At 34.0% G+C, this 22,519-nt stretch overlaps 1 protein-coding gene across 2 annotated transcripts in view; it reads left to right on the forward strand.

The window, feature by feature from the left end:
* Positions 1-22,519, forward strand: part of CYFIP1 (cytoplasmic FMR1 interacting protein 1) — a 159,885-nt gene that overhangs the window by 46,513 nt on the left and 90,853 nt on the right. The window contains exons 2-6 of one of the 2 annotated variants that reach the window (XM_031959085.1): positions 12,172-12,295; positions 12,616-12,705; positions 13,589-13,666; positions 15,735-15,836; positions 17,076-17,257. In XM_031959085.1, the coding sequence (XP_031814945.1) occupies positions 12,179-12,295; positions 12,616-12,705; positions 13,589-13,666; positions 15,735-15,836; positions 17,076-17,257 (569 nt within the window). In that variant the 5' untranslated portion in view covers positions 12,172-12,178. Of the gene's footprint in view, positions 1-12,171; positions 12,296-12,615; positions 12,706-13,588; positions 13,667-15,734; positions 15,837-17,075; positions 17,258-22,519 lie in introns of those variants that run through there. The other variant, XM_003765622.3, reaches the window with a different exon arrangement.

Consider the following 22,519-nt stretch of genomic DNA (forward strand, 5'->3'; position numbering starts at 1 on the left):
AGTTTTTACAAAAGAAGTATGTGATCGGTCATATTGTTGTGTGTGAATTAATATTATTAGAGAAATTAATTTTTAAAATCAATCCCCTTAAAAAAATTAAATCATTTTGTTGATTTTTTTTTTGTTCCATATATCATCCCATAGTTTTCCTCTCCCCCAACACCTTCCTTGAGAGCCATTTCATATGACATAGTATTTTTTATTGAATAATCTATGTACATTGATAAATATAATACATCAGTTATATTATGATGTATATTATATATATATATATATATGTTATATAGTAACATGTCAGCATCTCAAGTATTTTGTCTGGGGAAATTTAGTACAAATGCAGATATAGAAGAGATAATAATGATACTCAATTCTAGGTAGCTCTTAAATGTTTAAATAGCCTTTTCTTCACAACTCTTTGATAGAGGAAATACAGGTATTTTCTTATTTTTCCAAGATCTCAGATTTCACTGGTAGAGGGAATTCCTGGTAAGGAAATGGTTTTACAATGCATCTGACTGTAGAACTACTCCTCAATATATAATTTTAGAGATTTGCCTACGGCACTCCAAAGTTAAGAGATTTGCTTAGAATCCTATATCTAAGCTGGAATTTGAACCTGACTTGATGGTTAGCTACATATACATTATGTCAAACCACCTCTCAATATAAGTAGAGCTGCCTTTTTTTTCTTCACAAGGGAAAACTGAGGCTGAAAGTGATAGTCACTTAGGATCCTAGATTTAGACTTGAAAGTATAAGTAGAGGCTGTCTAGTCCATTGTTTTCATTGAGAAACTGAAACAATGACAAGACTTAAAGTCATGTAGGTAATGAGTGGCTGTCCATTTATGATCACTGTGTCTCTGTCTCTCTGTGTCTCTATGTTTGTCTATATTTCTTTGTCATCTGTCTGTCTCTCTCTGTGTCTTTGTAACTATATGTCTATCTCTGCCTTTATGTGTCTGTCTGTCTCTGTGTGGGTGTGTTTCTGTCTAATATGTACATATTTATTTATATACTGTTGTTCCCACTATCCCTCATTAGAAGCTAGTTTTTTGAGGACAGGGATTCTGTCTTGTGCCTTTCTTTGTTTCTTCATCTGGCAATAACATGCCTGACTACAAAATAAGCATTTAAGAAATTCTTGCAACCTGACCCGCTGATATATTAACCTGTGCTCTCTGACTAAATTCTGTATTCTTTTACCTTTCAGAGTAATAAGGGTAAAAGATAAATCCCAGCAAAGTGATTTAAGCAAATTTATGTAATGGGAGAGATCATTTTCCAAATGGGGAATCAGGCAAGAGGAGGTGACTCCTGAACTGGACAAGGAGAGTTTACAAATTTCCAGGCATTGGGGATAGCCTCTATGAAGAGAGAACAGGAAAAGATTAGAGATAAGAATAGTGGCCATTTGGGCTATATAAGTGGTAAGAAATAAGATAGAAATGGTAAATTAGAGTCTTTGTGGAGGTACTTAAATGTCAGACTCAACATTATGCATTTTTATTTTTCTTTAAAAATAAATAAGTGCATACAATTGTGTTGTAGTCAGTATATACAGCTCAAATTCTGCTGATTTTATTTTTTTTACTTTATATCGACCTTGAATAAGTTTACCATATTTTTTATGCTTTATTTATCCTTTTATGGCACCACAATATTTATTATTAATAAAATTTATTTAGTTCTCCAGTTGTTGCCAATAAAGGTCATCCCTCCCTTTTTTAAATTTTTTATTAAAAAATACAGAAGCTTTAGATGTACTTATGCACACACACACACACACACACAGAGAGAGAGAGAGAGAGAGAGCCCTTTTCTCCTTTTGCACTACATTTGAGAGTCCTAAGCAGTGGAATTTGCTGGGTTGGAAGATAAGGTCAGTTGTTTTGATTTTTGAAGATCATAGATTTAGAGTTGGAAAAGACATTAGTGGTCATCTTTCAGCCTTCTCATTTAATGGATGAGGTTAGTTAAGTAGCAGAATTGGGATTTGAATTCAGGTTTTTTACTGCAGAACCAATAGACTTTTTACTGCTCCATAGTACCTAAAGTTTAATTGCATGCTATCATGTTGCTCCCCAATATGTCTATACTAATCTTCATTACTACCATTAGTCTACTAGACTGTTACTTTTTGTCTTATTGGCAGAAGGAGGCCATCAAAGATCTTTATTTAATAGCATTTAAATTTTTCCAATCACATGGAAAGGCAGTTTTCAGTGTTCATTCTTTGAAAGATTTTGAGTCCTAAATTTTTTCCATTCCTTTCCAAGACAGCAAACAATCTGGTATATGTTAAATAATTTGTGCAATCCTTTTAAACATATTTCCATGTTTGTCATGTTGTACAAGAAAAATCAGATTCAAGGGGTGCGGGGGAAACATGAGAAAGAAAAAAACAAATAAAAAGATGAAAATACTATGCTTCCATCTACAATCAATCTACATAGTTCTCTCTATATGTGATTGGCATTTTTCATCCCAAATCTATTAGAATTGCTTTGAATTGCTGCATTCTTGCGAAAAGCCAAGTCCATTACAGTTGATCATCCCATAATCTTGTTACTGTGTACAATGTTTTTCTTGTTCTACTCAATTCACTCAGCCTCAGTTCATGTAAGTCTTTTCAGATTTTTCTGTACTCAGCCTGCTCATCATTTCTTATAGAATAATAGTATTCCATCACCTTCATATACTATAATTTATTCTGCCATTCCTCAGCTAATGGGCATCCACTCAAGTTCCAGATTCTTGCCACTACAAAAAGATTTCTTATAAACTTTTTTGCACAGAGGTTCTTTTCCTTTTTTTTAATTACCTCTTTGGATACAGATCCAGTGGTGAGACTGCTGGATCAAAGGATATACATTATTTAGATATATAAGCTACTTGTTAATGCTAGCTATTACATAACTCAGCAAACCCTTTTATACTTTTTTGCTTTCTTTTTGCTTAGTCACCTTTTTTTAGGGACAATTTAGCATTTTTCTCTTGTGAAAAAGTCATGATTTCTAACTAGGAATTAATTTTTTTTTCTTTCAGATTAGACAAGACTTTTCAAGTTGTGTTATACCAAAGATTCTTTTTTTCCCTTCTCAATAGTATTTCATTTTTCCAAATACACGTAAAGATAGTTTTCAACATTTATTTTTGTAAGAGTTTTACATCAAAGGTTCTTAACCTTTAGTCCTCAGATCCTTTGGGATTATGTGAAATTAGATGGTGAAAAATTAACCTAATTAATTTTGCTAACCTCTAACTGAAATTAAATATTTCCTTCAATTATTGGAAAATATTCAAAGAAGAATTCATAGGGTTCATCAGGTTGCCATAGTGGTCTAAAATACAAGGCTTCACCATTCACCAGGCTGCTAAAAAAAATCCCCAAAGATTCTGTTGATCACATTGTGGTCTAGTTTCTGTACCTCCTTAACTTAGCAGCTGACAGAAAGGAAGTAGATGACTATCGCAGAATCAACAAACATGTTCAACCTAAACAGGAAGACTCTTCTTCCTCATTCAGGACTTGATTTTGTGGTGAACTCGGGAGGAAAAGCTGCTGAGCCATAGTAATAAAGTGGATATTTTCTTAAAATAAGTGCTACACCCTAAGTAAAAACCCCAATTTCTTCTTTATATTACCTCTCTTCCTTGGTTGAAAGTGCAAATTTTAAAATATACTTGTACCCTGTTTTGCATTTATAGTAGATGTGCAAAACAATCCTCAGTGTTTTGAAATAGGAAAATATATGAAAATTACAGATGTATTACTGGCCTTCATTTGGTGAATTTTCATTTTAGAACAGGTGCCTGGGCAGGGAGGAACAAATGTTTTTGCAATAAAATTATATTAATAATATTTTTGATCATCTGATTAAATTATCTTTTCTCTCTTTTTTGTTAAGTTTCCACATGCTGATTACACTTAAAATGAAAATAGAAACTTGGGGAGTTTTTTTTTCTTCATCCTACTTTTTTCCTATAGCTAGCAACTGTGAGAACAAACTTTATATATTTCTCTCAATGTTTACTGTAGTTACTTGTAGAAGTCTAGATTTAGAGATGTAAGGGACATCTCTCCAGTCCAATGCCTCTCTCTGATTTTAGAGATGAGATCCTAAGATTTAGATAAGGGATTTCATCTAGGTAATATAGCTGGTAAATAGCAGACCCAGCTTTGATTCTATCCAAATCTAGTGCTCTTTCCACCATAACATGCCACCTTGTTTTAAAAAAGCTTGCTCTTGGGAGAGGAACTATTTTCAGTGTGTTATAATTAAATCTGAAGGATCTGGGGACTAGGTGAGTTTCATGTATTTAGTATAGTGAGTGCCTGGAGAAATTGGGCCTTTTATTTTACTTTTTGAACTTTAAATATTACTTTGTTTTTTAGAGATATAAGGGACATCTCTCCAGTCCAATGCCTCTCTCTGATTTTAGAGATGAGATCCTAAGATTTAGATAAGGGATTTCATCTAGGTAATATAGCTGGTAAATAGCAGACCCAGCTTTGATTCTATCCAAATCTAGTGCTCTTTCCACCATAACATGCCACCTTGTTTTAAAAAAGCTTGCTCTTGGGAGAGGAACTATTTTCAGTGTGTTATAATTAAATCTGAAGGATCTGGGGACTAGGTGAGTTTCATGTATTTAGTATAGTGAGTGCCTGGAGAAATTGGGCCTTTTATTTTACTTTTTGAACTTTAAATATTACTTTTTTTTCTCTCTCTTTTTTTTTTTTTTTAAATTTAATAGCCTTTTATTTACAGGATATATACATGGGTAACTTTACAGCATTAACAATTGCCAAACCTCTTGTTCCAATTTTTCACCTCTTACCCCCCCACCCCCTCCCCTAAATGGCAGGATGACCAGTAGATGTTAAATATATTAAAATATAACTTAGATACATAATAAGTATACATGACCAAAACATTATTTTGCTGTACAAAAAGAATCAGACTCTGAATTATTGTACAATTAGCTTGTGAAGGAAATCAAAAATGCAGGTGTGCATAAATATAGGGATTGGGAATTCAATGTAATGGTTTTTAGTCATCTCCCAGAGTTCTTTTTCTGGGTATAGCTAGTTCAGTTCATTACTGCTCCATTAGAAATGATTTGGTTGATCTCGTTGCTGAGGATGGCCTGATCCATCAGAACTGGTCATCATCTAGTATTGTTGTTGAAGTATATAATGATCTCCTGGTCCTGCTCATTTCACTCAGCATCAGTTCGTGTAAGTCTCTCCAGGCCTTTCTGAAATCATCCTGTTGGTCATTTCTTACAGAACAGTAATATTCCATAATTTTCATATACCACAATTTATTCAGCCATTCTCCAACTGATGGACATCCATTCAGTTTCCAGTTTCTAGCCACTACAAAAAGGGCTGCCACAAACATTCGTGCACATACAGGTCCCTTTCCCTTCTTTATAATCTCTTTGGGATATAATCCCAGTAGTAACACTGCTGGATCAAAGGGTATGCACAGTTTGATAACTTTTTGAGCATAGTTCCAAACTACTCTCCAAAATGGTTGGATTCGTTCACAACTCCACCAACAATGCATCAATGTCCCAGTTTTCCCGCATCCCCTCCAACAATCATCATTATTTTCCTGTCATCTTAGCCAATCTGACAGGTGTGTAGTGGTATCTTAGAGTTGTCTTAATTTGCATTTCTCTGATTAATAATGACTTGGAGCATCTTTTCATATGACTAGAAATAGTTTCAATTTCTTCATCTGAGAATTGTCTGTTCATATCCTTTGACCATTTTTCAATTGGAGAATGGCTTGATTTTTTATAAATTAGAGTTAATTCTCTATATATTTTGGAAATGAGGCCTTTATCAGAACCTTTGACTGTAAAAATATTTTCCCAGTTTATTGCTTCCCTTCTAATCTTGTCTGCATTAGTTTTGTTTGTACAAAAACTTTTCAGTTTGGTATAATCGAAATTTTCTATTTTGTGATCAGTAATGTTTGATACTTTGTTTTTTCAATTACATGTAAAGATAGTTTTCAACATTTTTTAAATAAGATTTTGAGTTCCAATTTTTTTTCTCCCCCTTTCCCCAAGATGGTAGGCAATCTCATAAAGGTTAAACATGTACAGTCGTGTTAAACATATTTCCACAATAGTCATATTGTAAAAGAAGAAGCAGAACAAAAGGAAAAAAGCCATGGGGAAAAAATAAAAAGTGAAAATAAGCTGCTTTGATTTGTACTCTAACTCCATAGTTCTTTCTTTGGCTGTAGATAGCATGAGTTTTTTGGAATTGGCTTGGATCATTGTATTGCTGAGAAGAGCTAAGTTAATCATAGTTGATGATCCCATAGTTTTATTATTACTGTATATGATGATCTCCTGGTTCTGCTCACTTATCCGATTCTGTCTGCTTATTGTTTCTTATAGCACAATAATATTCCATTACTTTCATATACCACAATTCCCCAATTGATGGACTTTCCCTCACTTCCAATTTCTTGCTGCTATAAAAGAGCTATAATAAATATTTTTGTACATATAGGTCCTTTCTGTTGTTTCCCCCTTTTTAATGATGTCTTGGGATACAGACCTAGTTAGAGGTATTGCTGAATCGAATCAAAGGGCAGTTTGATTGCCCTGGGGGTATAGTTCCAAATTGTACTCTAGAATAATTGTTGGATCAATTCACAACTCCACCAACAATGAATTAATAGTATGCCAGAAATTGTGCTTTTTACAGGTATAGTAAAAAAACAAACAAACAAAAACCATTAAAGTGTATATGGGATTGGGAGAAGCATGACTGCTTTAGTTTTGTGTCAGAGTTTTACCAGATGAAGGAAATTGGTTTCTGTGAACTATCTGAAAAATTAGCTGTATGGTGTATGAATGGGTGAACTTTGCTTTAAGTTAAGGGAGATGCTTATTATTTGTTTGAATAATGGGAAATTTCATATATAAACTTAAAAATATGTCTTGTCCAGGTACATGCCACCTATTGAAAAATATATCTATTTAGGTAAAATAAGGTATTCTTCCATTGATAGTATTTTCCAACCCATGAGATTGGCAGATCACCACCTTTGTCACTTGTTGCCCAAGTCTTGTTTTAGACTTAAGCAACCAAAAGCAAGATAGTTAAGGAAATTGTCCATCTCTAGAAGAGCACTTACTTGATGAGGTTAAGATATTTAGGGGGAAATTACCCCCCTGAGGTTGCAGAGATCTGTAGGGTGTTAAAAACAGAAAGTTTGTGGCTTTTTACCACTAACCATTTTTAATTCACTGAAAGGTTTTTCATGCTTTTGGTTGTTCAGCTGTGGTTTTCTCTCTCAAGCTTTGTGGTTCTGAGACAAACTGCCCACCTGTTAATTAACCTCTAGTTAATTTTGATCTGAAAACTAGTGATTTACATTCAGTGATTCACATTCAGTGAATTTACATTCAGAGATCAGATTTGATCAGAAAATGCGCTGAGACATCATTTGGGGATTTATACCATGTTCATAAGCAACGATCTAGGTGTTATGTGGTGTTCTAGAGAGAATATTTGATTTCTTGGCTGTTTTGATGTTCCAAAAACTTGTTTTATTTCTTCTAGAGAAGCCAATTTCCATTTAGAGTTGTAGTTTCTTTAAAACATCTTGGAGTCAGCAGATTGGGGATTTAGGAGGAGCCATGTGATTACTCTTTCTCCATGTCCTCCCACTGTTGTTGATAAATATAAATAATTGGCTCTGTGTTTAATTCATCTACTCTAGTATCTTTAGCAAACAAAGATCTATAGATTGAGTGGAAGACCATTGTTCAAATCCCACCTCTAAATTTAAGATCCCAGATGAAAGGAAGCTTAGGGGATCATCTCCTAAGCAGATTTGGAGAAATTAAGTGATTTGCCCAGAATTATATAGTAAGAACTGGGATTCGAACTCGGGTCCTGTGACTACAAATCCAGGATTCTTTTCACTATATCCAAGAGGTTCCTGATATTACTGTGGGGCTGTGGAGCAGGTTAATTATCCTCTGAGCTTTATTTTACTCATGTTAGAAAATAATCACTGTAGTTCCATATTCACAGGATTTTTTGGGATAATCAAATGAGATTGGGGCCGCCAGATGGTACTCATAGAGTACCAGGCAAGAAATCAGGATGACTAATCTTCCTGAGTTTAAATCTGGTCTCAGATACTTGCTATTGCATTCTGGGGAAGTCACTTAGCCCCATTTGCCTTAGTTCCTCTTCTGTAAAATGGGCTGGAAAAAAAATCACTCTAGTATCTTTGCCAAGAAAACCCCAAATGGGGCCACAAAGAATCATACACTACTGAAACAATTCAATAACAATAATTCCAAGGTCATATTTTTCAAAACAGAAAATATTCTCTTCCCTCTAATCATATCCCAGCATCAAATCCCCAACTGTTCACAATGGGACTAGGAGTTCATGACAAAGTTTAAATGATGGTGATTTTTTCTTCTCTCTATGATATTAAATAGGGAATTTGACATATATCATGTTTATATGTAGCACGTGTAGAGTATAAAAAATAGGCTTAATTTTTGCCATTCTGTCCTAGAATTTCCTCTGTCATTCCTTTTTATTCTGGGCTGTTAAACATGATTACACAATTTTCTTTTTTAATGACCTTTGTGACTAATGATCCAGACAAAAGGAGATATTTTAAAGGGATTATGAAGTTTATCAACATCTGGGTGATAAGAGAGAGTATTGTTACTTTCTTAAATTCCCCTTGGTTTATCTGTATTTGTTCTTTCCTTCAGATCCCGTCCCCAAAAGCCATTTCAGCCTAAGTCCTGGCTATATCAATCTTCCTTGTCTTTCCCAGTTCTTTTGCCTCTTCAAGAATGCTTTATATCACTATTTCGAAGTCTGATTCTTCTTGTGCAGCAAAATAATTATATGGACATGTATACATATATTGTATTTAACATATACTTTAACATATTTAACATGTATTGGTCTATCTGCCATCTGGGGAAGGGGGTGTAGGGAAGAAGGGGAAAAATTGGAACAAAAGGTTTTACAACTGTTAGTGCTGAAAAATTACCTATGCATATATCTTGTAAATAAAAAGCTAAAAAAAAAAAATGCTTTACATACCTCAGACCCTGACTCTTTTGGGGTCAAATGAGCCATCTCCTTTGAGCTCTTTATTTGTTTTTGAGTGAATATGGGGCATCAGAATTTGTGGGAACCCATAAGAATATCTCCATATCTCCTAGTGGGAAAGATATTTTTATAGTATTTTTCTTTTTTTTTTTTTTTTTTGCATTTCTTTTATTTTCAAATCATGGAACAAAACAAGCATTTATATAACATAACAGTACAATAAAAAACACGATTATACATGAAACTGCAAATTTACCATGTATAACTTGTTATTCCCTCCAAATAAACAACAAAGATATCGTGTAAATTTTTTTCTTTTTTTCTTCCTTTCCCCCATCTGCCCTAGAGATGGGCTACCATTAGACATAAATAGGTGTAAGAGAAAGAGAGAGAATGTATGTGTTATTCTATACATACTTCCATATATCTGTTCTTTCTCTAGATGTAGATAATGTCTTTCTTCATATGTCCTTTATTTTTTATTTGTGTATTTATGATAGTTAAAATGACTTAGAAAATGAATAAGGAAACACAATACAAACAACAAAAAGAGTGAGGATGCTATATTGTGATCCACACTCCCTTCCCACAGTTCTCTCTCTCAATGCAGATGGCTCTCTTCATCACAAGTCTATTAGAATTGACCTGAATCACTTCATTGTTGAAAAGAGCCAAGTCCATCAGAGTTGATCATCACTTAATCTTGTTGTTGCTCACTTCACTCAGCATCAGTTCATGTAAATCTCTGCAAGCCTCTCTGAAATCCTGCTGCTGGCCGTTTCTTACAGAACAATAATATTCCATAACATTCATATACCATAACTTATTCAGCCATTCTCCAACTGATGGGTATCCACTCAGTTTCCAGTTTTTTGCCACTACAAAAAGGGCTACCACAAACATTTTTACACATGTGGGTCCTTTTCCTCAATTTTCTGCTTCTCTTCTCATCTAATCTACAAAACCTTTTTAATTTAATAGGAAAAATTATCCATTTTGCATTTATAATGCTCCCTACTTCTTCTCTTCCTTCTCCACAGATCTGAGAGGTAGACTATCCCTTGTTGTCCCAATTTGCTCGTATTATCACACCTTATGTCTAAATCATGAACCTATTTCTACTTTATTTTGGTATAGAGTGCTAGGTGTTAGACAGTTAGTTTCTGCCATACAGTTTTCCAATTTTCCCAGCAATTTTTGTCAAAGAATGAGTTCTCATCCTAGAAGCTGCAGTCTTTGGGTTTATTAAACACTAGTTTACTGTAGTCATTGACTATTGTGTCTTGTGAATCTAACTTATTCCACTACTCTCTTTTTTAAGCCAGTGAGGTTACGTTCTACTAAGTTACCCCAGCTCTGAGTTTATATTGAATTTTGTGTTCAATTCTGTTTCTAGCAAGATGGCTCCAAGTTGTTGTTGGTGTCTCTGAATCATTATGTCCCAACCCCAGAATAGAACTGCTGCCTTCTATTCCAGATGGGCTGTAGGTTGCTTATAGCAGGAATTTTGGGACAGTTACTAAAACAGAGTTTAGGTTTGGCTTACGCTAAATTCTTGTAAAAAGGGACCACAAAAGATTTGTTTAAAAGTCAGTCAACAAACCTTTATTAAATACTTGCTCTTTTCCAGGAATTCTGTTAAGTTCTGGGATAGACTATTTTCCAGCTTTCAAGGAGATTGTTCTTATAGTAACTAGGTAAAGCTACAGAGTAAATTGGAGGTGACCTCAGAGAAGTCATTATTATCTGGTGGGACAGACAGAAGTCTCCTGTAGAAGGTGGATTCTGAGCCTTTTTGAGTCTTGGAAGAAACAAGGTAGATCAAGGGGTGGAAGTGAAGAGGATGTACTCATTGACAAATACTTAAACATGACACAGTAATCTGGAACTCCAAATGTGTGATTCATTCTGGAGAGCATTAGAACTAGGAAGGACAGCCTTTGACATATTCTGGCTATGTGACCCTTTCCAAGTTACCCTTTTTGTATGTTGGACGGTTCTCTGAAATTTACAGCTTCAGAAGAAGTTCTGAACCACATTGATAGCAAAAGTTTTCATTATCTAGAGATTTTCTGATACTTGTGAAATCATAGATCTCTTTCCTTTCTCTATCTTGAGAAAGAAGGGCGGGGGGGGGGGGGGAGAGACAAGAATTCACAGGAACTTGGAAAGATTTGTAAGAATGACATAGAATAAAATAAGCACAAATGAGAATATATGCAGTGATTATGATAATGAAAATGGAAAAATCACTCAAAGGAAATAGAACTGCCAAATGATTGATTAACTAGTGAAGGAAATCCAGAATGAAACATTCTTTGGCAGGAATTTAGTTTGTTTTATGATTTATTGCAAGGGTTTTGTTTCTCTTTTTTTTTTTTTTTTTTCCTTTTCCATTGGGGACCAGAGAAAATAAATGCTTATAAATTGGGGGGGGGATTAATTTAAAAATCAGCAAAGGTTGCAGAGAACAGAGAGTAAAACAGCTTTCACTCCACAAAGCAGAAGGGTGAAGGACTACTATTACAGAACATTGAATGAATGCATTGTTAAAAACTGGTTGCTATGTTGGATTTTTTCCACGGCTGTTTTTGTCATTAGGGGCAGGGGGAGTATTGAAGTGACCGATACAAGAAGACAATGACAATGGGCATTAGTGAAATATGTTTAAAAAGATAAAAAGTGTCTCTCCATGTGTAAGACTGTGCATAGTAGAGGACATGTTTGATTCAATAGCTTGGTGGATTGTCTGAATGCTACAGGAGCATCAGTAGAGACTTCGTGGGAATCAGAGGGAGGAAACTGACATACCCATTGATTATTAGGAAGCTTGCAAATTGTTGCAACTCCCTCCACTCTTGTTTCTGGCTTGGTATCTCTAATGGTTTTCTTCTGACACATTAAGACCTCTGGAAGGGAAGGGTCGACAGTATGGGAGAAAGTATGGAAAAAGAAAGGGCAGATTTTTTAGGTTTGTGAAACAATTTGAAAAACATTATCCATGTTTAAGAATCCTGGTTCATTTTCTTGGCTTCGTGACAGGATCAAGATGACTGCCCAGGTGACCCTGGAAGATGCTCTGTCTAACGTGGACCTCCTGGAGGAATTGCCACTGCCAGACCAGCAGCCATGTATTGAACCTCCACCATCTTCTTTGCTCTATCAGGTAAATAATTTTCAGAAATTGCAATTGCACTTGAACAATTAATATATAAGGGGCACCACACAGTATTAGAAAGCACTGAATTTGGAACCAGAAATTCTGGGTTCCACACTTGACTTGGATACTAGTTTTACTATTTACTATTTCTGAACTTTGAATTTCCTCATTTGTAAAATGAGTATAATTTTGTACTACTTGAAATATAATTATGCTGTTTTGTAAATCCAAAACAAATAGTAATTGTAATTAATATTAATTATAATTTAATTTTAAATAAACCTACCATTTCCCTTGTAAAGCTGTACTTTATTTTTTCTTCTTAGCCAAACTTCAACACTAACTTTGAAGACAGAAATGCATTTGTCACAGGCATTGCAAGATACATCGAACAAGCAACTGTCCATTCTAGCATGGTAATTCATTTGTTTATATTTATTTATTCTTTGCAATAGGAAATCTAAATGGTAAATAATAGATTTTTGAAAGTTAGTCCCTAATCCCTCTCCTCCCCCCTTTTTGGGTATTCTGTTGATAGTGATAAGGAAAATGGAATTTAAGAAAAGGTGCTATCATTTTCACCAAGAGGAAAAATATATAAAGAGGAAAATAAACATAATTAGTTTTTTCATTTGATATATTCTTATCTCTTTTACATCTACATCATTGAGAAGTAGTAAGTATAACATTTGTGATTCTTTTGTAAATTTACCTCCTGCTTTTTTCTCTTAATACTCTGGTAGAGCATGGATTTTTTTTTTCCAGTATTTATCTCTTTTTCATATTAAAAACCAAAGGCCAGTTTTGTTTTTTATCGAATATGTTTAATTAAGAAAGTTTGTAGGTAGTACTTAGATGTGAATTTGCATTTTTCTGGAGGACAAATAGTGAACGTTCCATTGATACACAAAGCAGCTTTCATTTGGATTTAACCATATGCCTCAAAACCCAGCTCAGCACTGATTAAAGCATTATTTAATGGTTAGAAGAATTTGGCATTAAAAGATATGTTAGAAGGTTTCCTGAGCTCTGGAAGCTAGGTCATACCATTTAAGGTTGTATCTTCATTTTCATCTCACTAAAGCAGAGTGCTCAAGCCATGGAAAAAGGAATGCTAAAATCAAAATTTGAAGGGAAGGCTTAATGTTTTTTTCTACAGAGGACAAAAAAAAAAAATCAGTCCAGTTTAATTTGTCTTATTATATCATTGTAACCACACTTCACTTTTTTTAATTACATGTTTTTCACTTGGAGATTTCTTGCCAAAGTGTTCCTTTGTGTTCTTGTGTCCACTTGTAGAATGAGATGTTGGAAGAAGGTCAGGAATATGCTGTCATGCTGTACACGTGGAGAAGCTGCTCCAGGGCCATTCCTCAGGTAAAGAAATATAAAATATCATGGTTCTTGTACACTTCATAGAAATCTTTTTCAAGCTCTCCCCAGGTGTCCATCAAAACAATGTATACCTCTTTCCTCTACCATCATTTAATTGATTCTGTGAAGTCAGAGGATTTCAAAGATGGCACCCATGATGGATTGGATGATTTTTGTCTGAGGACCATTTTAGCTCAGTGTCAAGAAGTCAGCAGATAGAGTTGGGCTCTAGTTGTTAACTATCACTGTCTGCTGTGACAGAGAGAAGGGTTGAGCCTTCATTAGGGGGCAGAACACTTTCACAAGATAAGAACTGTGCTCACAGTGGGAATTATAGAGACTTCCTACTTTCAAGGATCTTATCATTTTTTAAATTAAAATTCGGTATTTTCAATATCTTATTTTTCCTTTTTCCCACTCTAGCTTTCCCACCTCCACGGGGAAGTAAAATAAAAACAAAATTCATTAAATATGTATAGTTAATAAAATGCAATTCCCTCATTGACCTTGTCCAAAATCATTTTTCTTATTCTGAAACTTGAGTCTTTTACCTCTGTCAGGATGATCAAACATGCTCCATCACCAGGTCTCTAGTTGGACTGTGAGCTCCTTGAAGACATGGACATCACTTTTCTTTTTTTAGCTGCATTACTTTAGCACATAGTAGGTGCTTGATAACTACTTTTAGTGATTGGTCACTGCATTGGTCATGCTTCTTAAGTCTTTTAAAGATAGTTGTATTTGCAGTGTGGCTATTTTGTAAATTGTTTTCTTGATTCTTCCCACTTCATTCTGTGTCATTCATACAAGTTTTCCCAGCTTTCTCTGAAACCAAAAAAGTAATTCTAAACAGTGAAAACATGTATATAAATAAAAAGTAGAAAATATATACAAAATAGATGAAAGTTAACGTTAGAGGAGAGGCACTAATTACAAGGGGAACCTGAAAAGGTCTCCTCCAGAAGCTGGTGCTGGAGACAAATCTTGAAGTAGTCCAGGAGTTTTAAGAAGTGATGGTGTGTTTAACATATTTTGGATAACTTGCCATCTGGGGAAGGGGTGAGAAAATTGGAACACAAGGTTTTGCAAGAATTAATGTTGAAAATAAAAAGCTTTAATTAAAAAACTAACATTTAAAAAAAAGAAGTGATGATGAAGAGAAGGGAAGAGGAGGACCATTCCTAGCACAGAGAACTACCAGTACAAAAATAGACAAGTGAGAGAAGTACTCTCTTGTGTGAGAATAGGAAGTAGACCTGTGTGGTTGGACCATGGAGCTTGTGTAGGAGAGTAATGTTTAAGACCAGAAAGATAACATATCCTTAAAATATTAAAGTATTCCAGCCCATACGTTGGAGAATGTCTAAACAAGTTATGGTATATAATTGTAATCAGATACTGTTGTGCTATGTGAAACGTTGAGCAGGTTGATTTCAGAAAAACTTGGAGAGATTTACATGAACTGATGCAGAGTGAAGTGAATAGTACCAGGAGAACATTGTACATAGTAACAACAACATTATGAATAACTAAATGATTTAGCTATTTTCATCAATACAATAATCCAAAACAATCTCAAAGGACTAATGATGAAAAATGTCATCCAACTCCAGAGAATGGAGTTTTAATGCAGACCAAAGCTTATTATTTTTTACTTTCTTATTTTAATTATATATAAATATGTATGTGTGTACACACATACATGTCAGTGTATATATGTACATAAATATGCATACATGCACATATATACATGTATTTTTTTGTTTGAATTTTCTTTCACAAAATGACTAACATGGAAATATGTTTTACATGACTGTACATGTATAATCTATATCAGATTGCTTACCATCTGAGGGAGGAGGGAGAGTGAATGAAAGAATTTGGATCTAAAAATTAAAAAAAAAACCAAATGTTAAAAATTATTTTTCTATGTAATTGGGAAAAAATTAAAATATTACTTTAAAAAAAAAAAAGTTTTACAGGGATCAGGATCCTGCCAAGATATAGTGCTTGTGAAAAGACTGACTATTATCTAAGATGAAAATTTCTTAATGACTTTATTTTTCTTCAGGTCAAATGCAATGAACAACCAAACAGAGTAGAGATTTATGAGAAGACTGTGGAGGTGCTAGAACCAGAAGTCACCAAACTGATGAATTTTATGTACTTTCAGGTAAATACAGAAAAGTAAGCCAGGGAAATTAAGTGTGTGCAGAAATGCTGGCAAACCTATAATTCCTGTGGAATACTCCTAGTTCCAAATTTGAGATGTATGCAAGCATGAGTTGTTGAAAAATATATATTATTTATGGGGGACTTCTAAACTGGAAACATATATATAGTAGACACTTGGCCATTTTTGCTTACTTCTTCACTTTGTGCATGAAAAATACTATTTCTTGCTTCTTCATTTGGAAGCTTCTCATTTCCTTCAGTATAGCTCATTGTCTTCTATACAGTTCCTAATGATGCAAAATGCAAAATATCTTGCCATTTTTCCCCAGAAGAATATTTTAAAACTTTTTTTTAAGTGGACTTTTTAAAAGTCCCTTTGTATAGAAGGGATTTTCCTCGATCCTTTATTTTAGATAGTATACACTGCCTGAGCATTTTTATCACTGGGATTTATCTGCAAAAAGCAGAAATTTTAAAAATATCTATAAGGCTCTGGATTTGTTTTTTTTTTTTTTTTTTTTTTTTTTGTTGTTGTTGTTGTTGTTGTTTATTTATTTTTGTTGTTGTTTTTAATGGCTTAATACAAATAAATCAAATTTGTAGCCTTTGTACAGATAGCACACAGGCTGTATATTCAGTCCTAATCTTTCCTCTGAACTTCAGTTCTATGACCCCAGTTGCTTCTTGGACATACTTACTGAATGATCTGGAGACATCAAACTTAAAATGTCCCAAACAGAATTTATTTATCTTTCCTTTCAGATCCTCCACCATTTTCCCAGGAGCCAAAGTTTGTAATCTTAGCACTATCTGTTTCTTGGTTACTTTCTACTAGGAGGTATTCCATCCTCTTCTCTACCTCTTGGAAGCCTTAGTTTTTCTTTGAAACTCTTCTCAACACTACTTTTTATATCAAGCTTTTCCCAGGACCTCAGTTTTTAATATTGTTTTTTCCATCTTTACCTTACATTTACTAAGTCTTATGTGTGTATCCATTGTGTGTATGTGTATATTTTTTTTCTTTTCTCTAGAAACTGTAAGCTTCCTGAGGGCAAGGATTGTTTAATTTTTTCTTTATATGTCCAGCACTTAACATGGTGTCTGGCACATAGTAAGTTCTTAATAAATGCTTTTTATTTGATTGATTGTCTCTGAATAAATGCTATCAGATTGATTATGGGAAAAACATTTTCTCATTGATTTGGTAATTTTCTTCCTTTTTGCTGTTTCTCTTCAGAGAAATGCTATTGAACGTTTCTGTGGGGAGGTGAGACGCTTATGCCATGCAGAGAGGAGGAAGGACTTTGTATCTGAAGCATATTTAATCACCCTAGGCAAGTTCATCAACATGTTTGCTGTGCTGGATGAATTGAAAAATATGAAGTGCAGTGTGAAGAATGATCATTCAGCATATAAACGGTGAGCTTCAGTGACAGAAATCTGTGTAGGGTGCCCCTGTGCTCACGAGAGCCCATCACAATGCAGATTTACTAGAGAATGATAGGAGCCTTTGTTATGTTCTGGCAGTCATTGGGGCTGAGATTCTTCTGTGTCTTGGTAAATAAGACTACATATAAGATGTATCACACATATTTTTCCCCTTTCCCCCCAGCTTCTTAATCTCTGTACGTTACACATACATTTATTCCCAAGTCAAGCTTTGGATATTGTCCTCATCAACAAATAAATATTGATCATATGCATCCATTAGGTGTTAAATTCACAGGGAAATATAAGACATATTCTGCTCAAGAGGAATGGTCTAATTAAGAAATCACAAGCAATATATAATTTGAAGTAGGCAATGCTATATTCTGCAATAGGGAGGATTGAACACTCAAAGTCTGCTTCTTTAGAAAGGTTATCAACAATAGTCATCTGTGTCTTTCAGATCCTTAACCTTGGAAATGAGATTTTTTTCCACCATGTCTGACAATTACCACCATACTCAGGAGATGCACACAGGTTGCAAATATTAGGAACTAAGCTTCCTTTGAATACATGCTGTTATTTGCTAACAAGTTATTATGAAAAGGTATCATGTAGGGGGAAGGAGAAAGAAGAGAATTCTCATCTGAAAATAAATTGAATAAAAAAAAATATATCCATACATTGGCTGGGATACCCAGAAATTCTCAAGGCCCTATAGACATGAATCCATGTCTGTTCTCAAGTAATATGTTTGCTATCCTCTTTAATAGTTTTATTATGAAGAACTTACTTAAAAGGGAGGATGTGTGATGTTTTTAAGAATTCAGAGAACTTTTGAAAAAGAGGAAGATAGTATTACAAAGTAGGAGTAGTTAGCATATATAATGCCTTTGGAAAGAGGTATAAGAGTCGGGAATTGATAAGGAAGAGTGTATTGATAAGTAATTGATAAGGACATGATATGGAAATAAACTTGGCAGTAGGAAATGTGTAACAAAGACTGAGGGTAATCGAACTTGCTATTGCTAGCTGATTAGTGTTTTTTTGAGGGGGGAGAGAGAAGTTTTCTAATCCATCTTTATTCCCTGCTAAGCATTACACTACTTATAAAGATGAAACAGGAGTATCAGGTTTTAAATATGACAGCATATGCTATCATATCTGCAGTTGTCTTTCAGAACTTTGGTAAGCCTCTTCTTTATCATACACGCTTAGAATTTTTGGAAGTATTAAGTATAAATGAAGTATTTTGTATACTTAAGGAGTGAGCTTTCATGGGCTATGATGTCAGAGATGTCCTTGTTATAGCTCTAGAGACTATGTGACATGAATAAATACTTATTCTTTTAAAAGGAATTCACAAAATTCATAATCGTTTGGGGTTGGAGAAATACTTGAAGTTATTTTAATCCATTCCTCTAGTCTTCCAAGCAGTGTAACTCTTGTGACAGCATGTTTTGTAAATTTAATATATTTTTGTAAGTTTTTTGTAAAATGCCTATTATGTGCACCATAGAAAATCATTGGAATGGGTTGAGAGATTTGGGTTTTTAATCTTGGTTTTTATGTAGTTATTTTACTACTCTTCTTGGCTTCTTCTTACTTGATTTTTGTGAAGTTACTTTACTTCTGAGAAGCAGCTGGTGGTAAAGTGGACCTGAAGTCAGGAAGACCTGAGCTCAAATCTAGCTGCAAGACACTTATTAGATGTGTGACCCTTGGCCAATTACATAATCTCACTTTGCCTCATTTCTCCATCTGTAAAATGGGAGTAATAATATTACCCCCAGGATTATTGTGAGGATTAAATGAAATAATATTTGTAAAACACTTATCATAGTGTCTGTAACATAGTAAGAAGTAAATAAATGTTTATTCCATTCCTTTCCCTCATGTTCAGTTTTTGTTTATAAAATAGAGGGATGAAGTAGAACTGGTGATTTTTAGGATTCTTCTCAATTTTTAATATCTGCGACTCTCCAACCAGTTGACTTTGTAATGTGATCCAGTCCATCATAGTACTGGCACTATTGTAATACTCCTATTCATAAGATCTATGGATGCTTTTGTGGAAAAGGGACAGTGACTGGAACTCATCATTATTGTTTTATATATATGAAATAATTATTACTATTATCATCATAATCATGGTTATCACATCAATCTGTGAAACAAAAATATAAAATGGCCTCTAGCCTCTTGTGACCTATTTCTCTTGCAGCATCTGAAGATGTGAATGCTTGGATTTATATAGTCTATAGACAGTATACAATGAAGATGCTATAAATGTGACAACTTGTCTAGTGACTGAAAAATCTAGAAATCGAATCATCTTAATCTTGACATCAGTATAAACAAAACTAGAAAACAAAAGAAAGGTTGACATAAGTGAAAGGATGGCTCCCAAAGCTCACCGTGAGAAATCAAATAAAGGAGTTGGCAGAATTGGTTTTATCATGTGTCCCAAATACAAGGAACATCATTTCATGGGCTGTTTAGGTATCTTGTATGATGTATTTATGATCATAATTTACAAAAAGTACTATGAAAACAATTGTAGATTACGTGCTTACATATGCTAAAGAGATAGGAGAATTCATAAGATGTTTCACATTATATCAATTTCTCTACTTTAATAACTCACCGACTTCAACTCCAAGATAAGTCTAGGAAAAAAATGTCAAAAAAAATTGGAAAATAGTTCAGTAGTAAAGGTTCAGGAAACCAAAGAGAGTTTATATTGGAAAGTCATAAGTATATATCATGGTTGTTATCTTCAATAAAATAATCACAAGGCACTATATTTGTTGAGTGCTAAGTAACATCATAGAAAATTGAGATATATTTTAACAGGCAATAGTTAGTTACTCATGCTGGGGATATTGTTAAGTCGATTGTCAATGTATAGTCACACTGCTGAACAGAAAATTAGAAGAACCAGTAAAAATGAGAAAAAGATAATGTTTAATTATAACAACTCCAGTCTTATTGAAACAAGCTGCCATACTCACACTGAAAAATGAGAGGTGTGTGGTGAAAAGTACAACTTTGCATAAAAGTTTAATTGATGTGTCAATTAGCATAATGAGAAGATTTACAGAGACTAAAAATTTCTTCACGCAGCAAACACTTGGTTTATTTGCAGAGCAGTGACATGTGGTTACTAAAAGCAATGCTACTTTAAACAGTCTAAGAAATCAATTCATGGAGAAGGGTGATGGAAGATTATAATCTATATGGCCCTGTAAGAAAGAAAGAAAAACCAGGGAAGGAAGACTTGCCAAGAAATCCATTTAGGGAATATCATTCCAAAGGCATTTAAGGCTGAACAGCAAACAAACTTTTTTATCTCCTCTTTTCTCTCCTCTTCCCCCTAAAAAAGAAAAAAAGATCTCTCAAATGTGTTTACTTTTATAACAAATTCTTTTCATTATTAAAGATTTAAACTAAAGTCCTAGATATGTTTTTGGAGGAAGTGGAAAGGGCATTAGAGGAAGCAAAGATGAGAAAGATATCTGGGCTAGAACTTGTGTATACAAAGGAGATAAACCCAGTTTTTAATTTGTTGGAGGATTGATTGAAAGAGTTTCTGTCTGAAGGAGGAGAAGGTGGCTGAGATGTTAAAAATATCTTGGACTTTATTTTTATGCCTGTAAGACAATTCAGTGACATCAGTAACTACCTACCTATGTACTTATTTTCCTTTTTATAGAAAAAATGTTTATGCAAGTAATCTACACACTCATTGAGCATATCCTTGATGACTTAGAAGGAAATAGACAGGCTTTCACAAATGAGGCTACAGTGTCTAATGTGTTTTTTTTTAACATATTTTATTTTTAAATCAGCAAAAATCTGCTTTTTCTCCTTATCTCACCCACCTATCTACCACCATCATTGAGAACAAAAGAAAAATAGAACCAGTATTTGAAACATCTGTCGTTGAGCAAAACAAGTTTCCCTAATCAGTCATGTCCAACAAAAATATGCCTTACTTTGCACCCTTAAATCTTTTGCCTCTGGAGATGGATAGCATCCTTCATCATTAGTCTTCTGGAATTATAGTTGATTATACTGATGAGAATTTCCAAATTCTTTCAAAGTCATTTGTCTTTACCATAGAATATTAATTGTGTCAGTTAACTGAATGTTGCAGATTACACAAGAGTCCTCTCTGCTTATTATGGATTGATTTCTTTAAAAACCATTGTTTGGAAAATATAAAAACCCTACAGGCTCTCTTGCAACAAGATGGCTCTCTTTATGTGTCAAAATTATACACGAGTCCTTGAATGCTATGACAACAGTGATAGCTTTGTTCATTGAACAGCTCTCTGCTTATTATTATCACTTAGGACATAAGGCAGGCAGACAGCTCCTTGCCAAGGATATTTTCTATTGTTAGGTAGAAAATTTCAATGAAAGGAGTTGTTTATAGACGAACTGATCCTCCCAAGATTCCTAATAATTATAATAGATAGTTGAAATTGTGCTAAATTGCATCAAGCTGTGGAATATTACAAAGTCTCCAAAATACGATCTCTTGGTGTTCAGTAAAGTTTGGCTCACTTATGGCAAATTAACTGAACTTAAGGATGTTATTGTCCAAATTGTAAGATGCTAATGGATGGACAATCTTATGACTCATTTATCAGCCAGTATATAGATTAAGACTTTGTAGATGGACAGTGAACTGAGGTTTCTTTGGAAAATCACAACAGTTCTTTTAGTGAGTTCAAATTTTTCCCTGAGACTAGTGCCTCCCCTTACCTTTTTTTTCCTTAAAACACAGATTTTTTTTTCCTTTCTTTCTTTTGTTTTTGTTATTCATGTATATTAACTTTTAAAATACACATTTCTTTATGAATCATGTTGGGAGAGAAAAATCAGAGCAAAAGGGAAAAACCACAAGAGAGAGAAAAAAAAAAGTGAACATAGCATGTGTTGATTTACACTCAATCTCCAAAGCTCTCTTTCTGGATGCAGGTGACATTTTCTATCCAAAGTTTATTGGGATTGCCTTGGATCACTGAACCAAGTTTTTCATAGTTGATCATCTTGCTATTATTACTAAACACATATATTCTTTAAAGAATTAAGGTTTAGAATGACCTAGAGGAGTAATGAAGAAATGGCCATAAGAAGATTTTTAGCCTACTGTGAACTAGTATTCACTCAGCAGAAGTGGTTTAAAGGGTGTCATCAAAGAAATATATAAATCAAAAAGATAGTCTCATTATATTTCAAGAT

The sequence above is a fragment of the Sarcophilus harrisii genome, chromosome 3, assembly GCF_902635505.1.
Source record: "Sarcophilus harrisii chromosome 3, mSarHar1.11, whole genome shotgun sequence".
Lineage (NCBI taxonomy): Eukaryota > Metazoa > Chordata > Mammalia > Dasyuromorphia > Dasyuridae > Sarcophilus > Sarcophilus harrisii.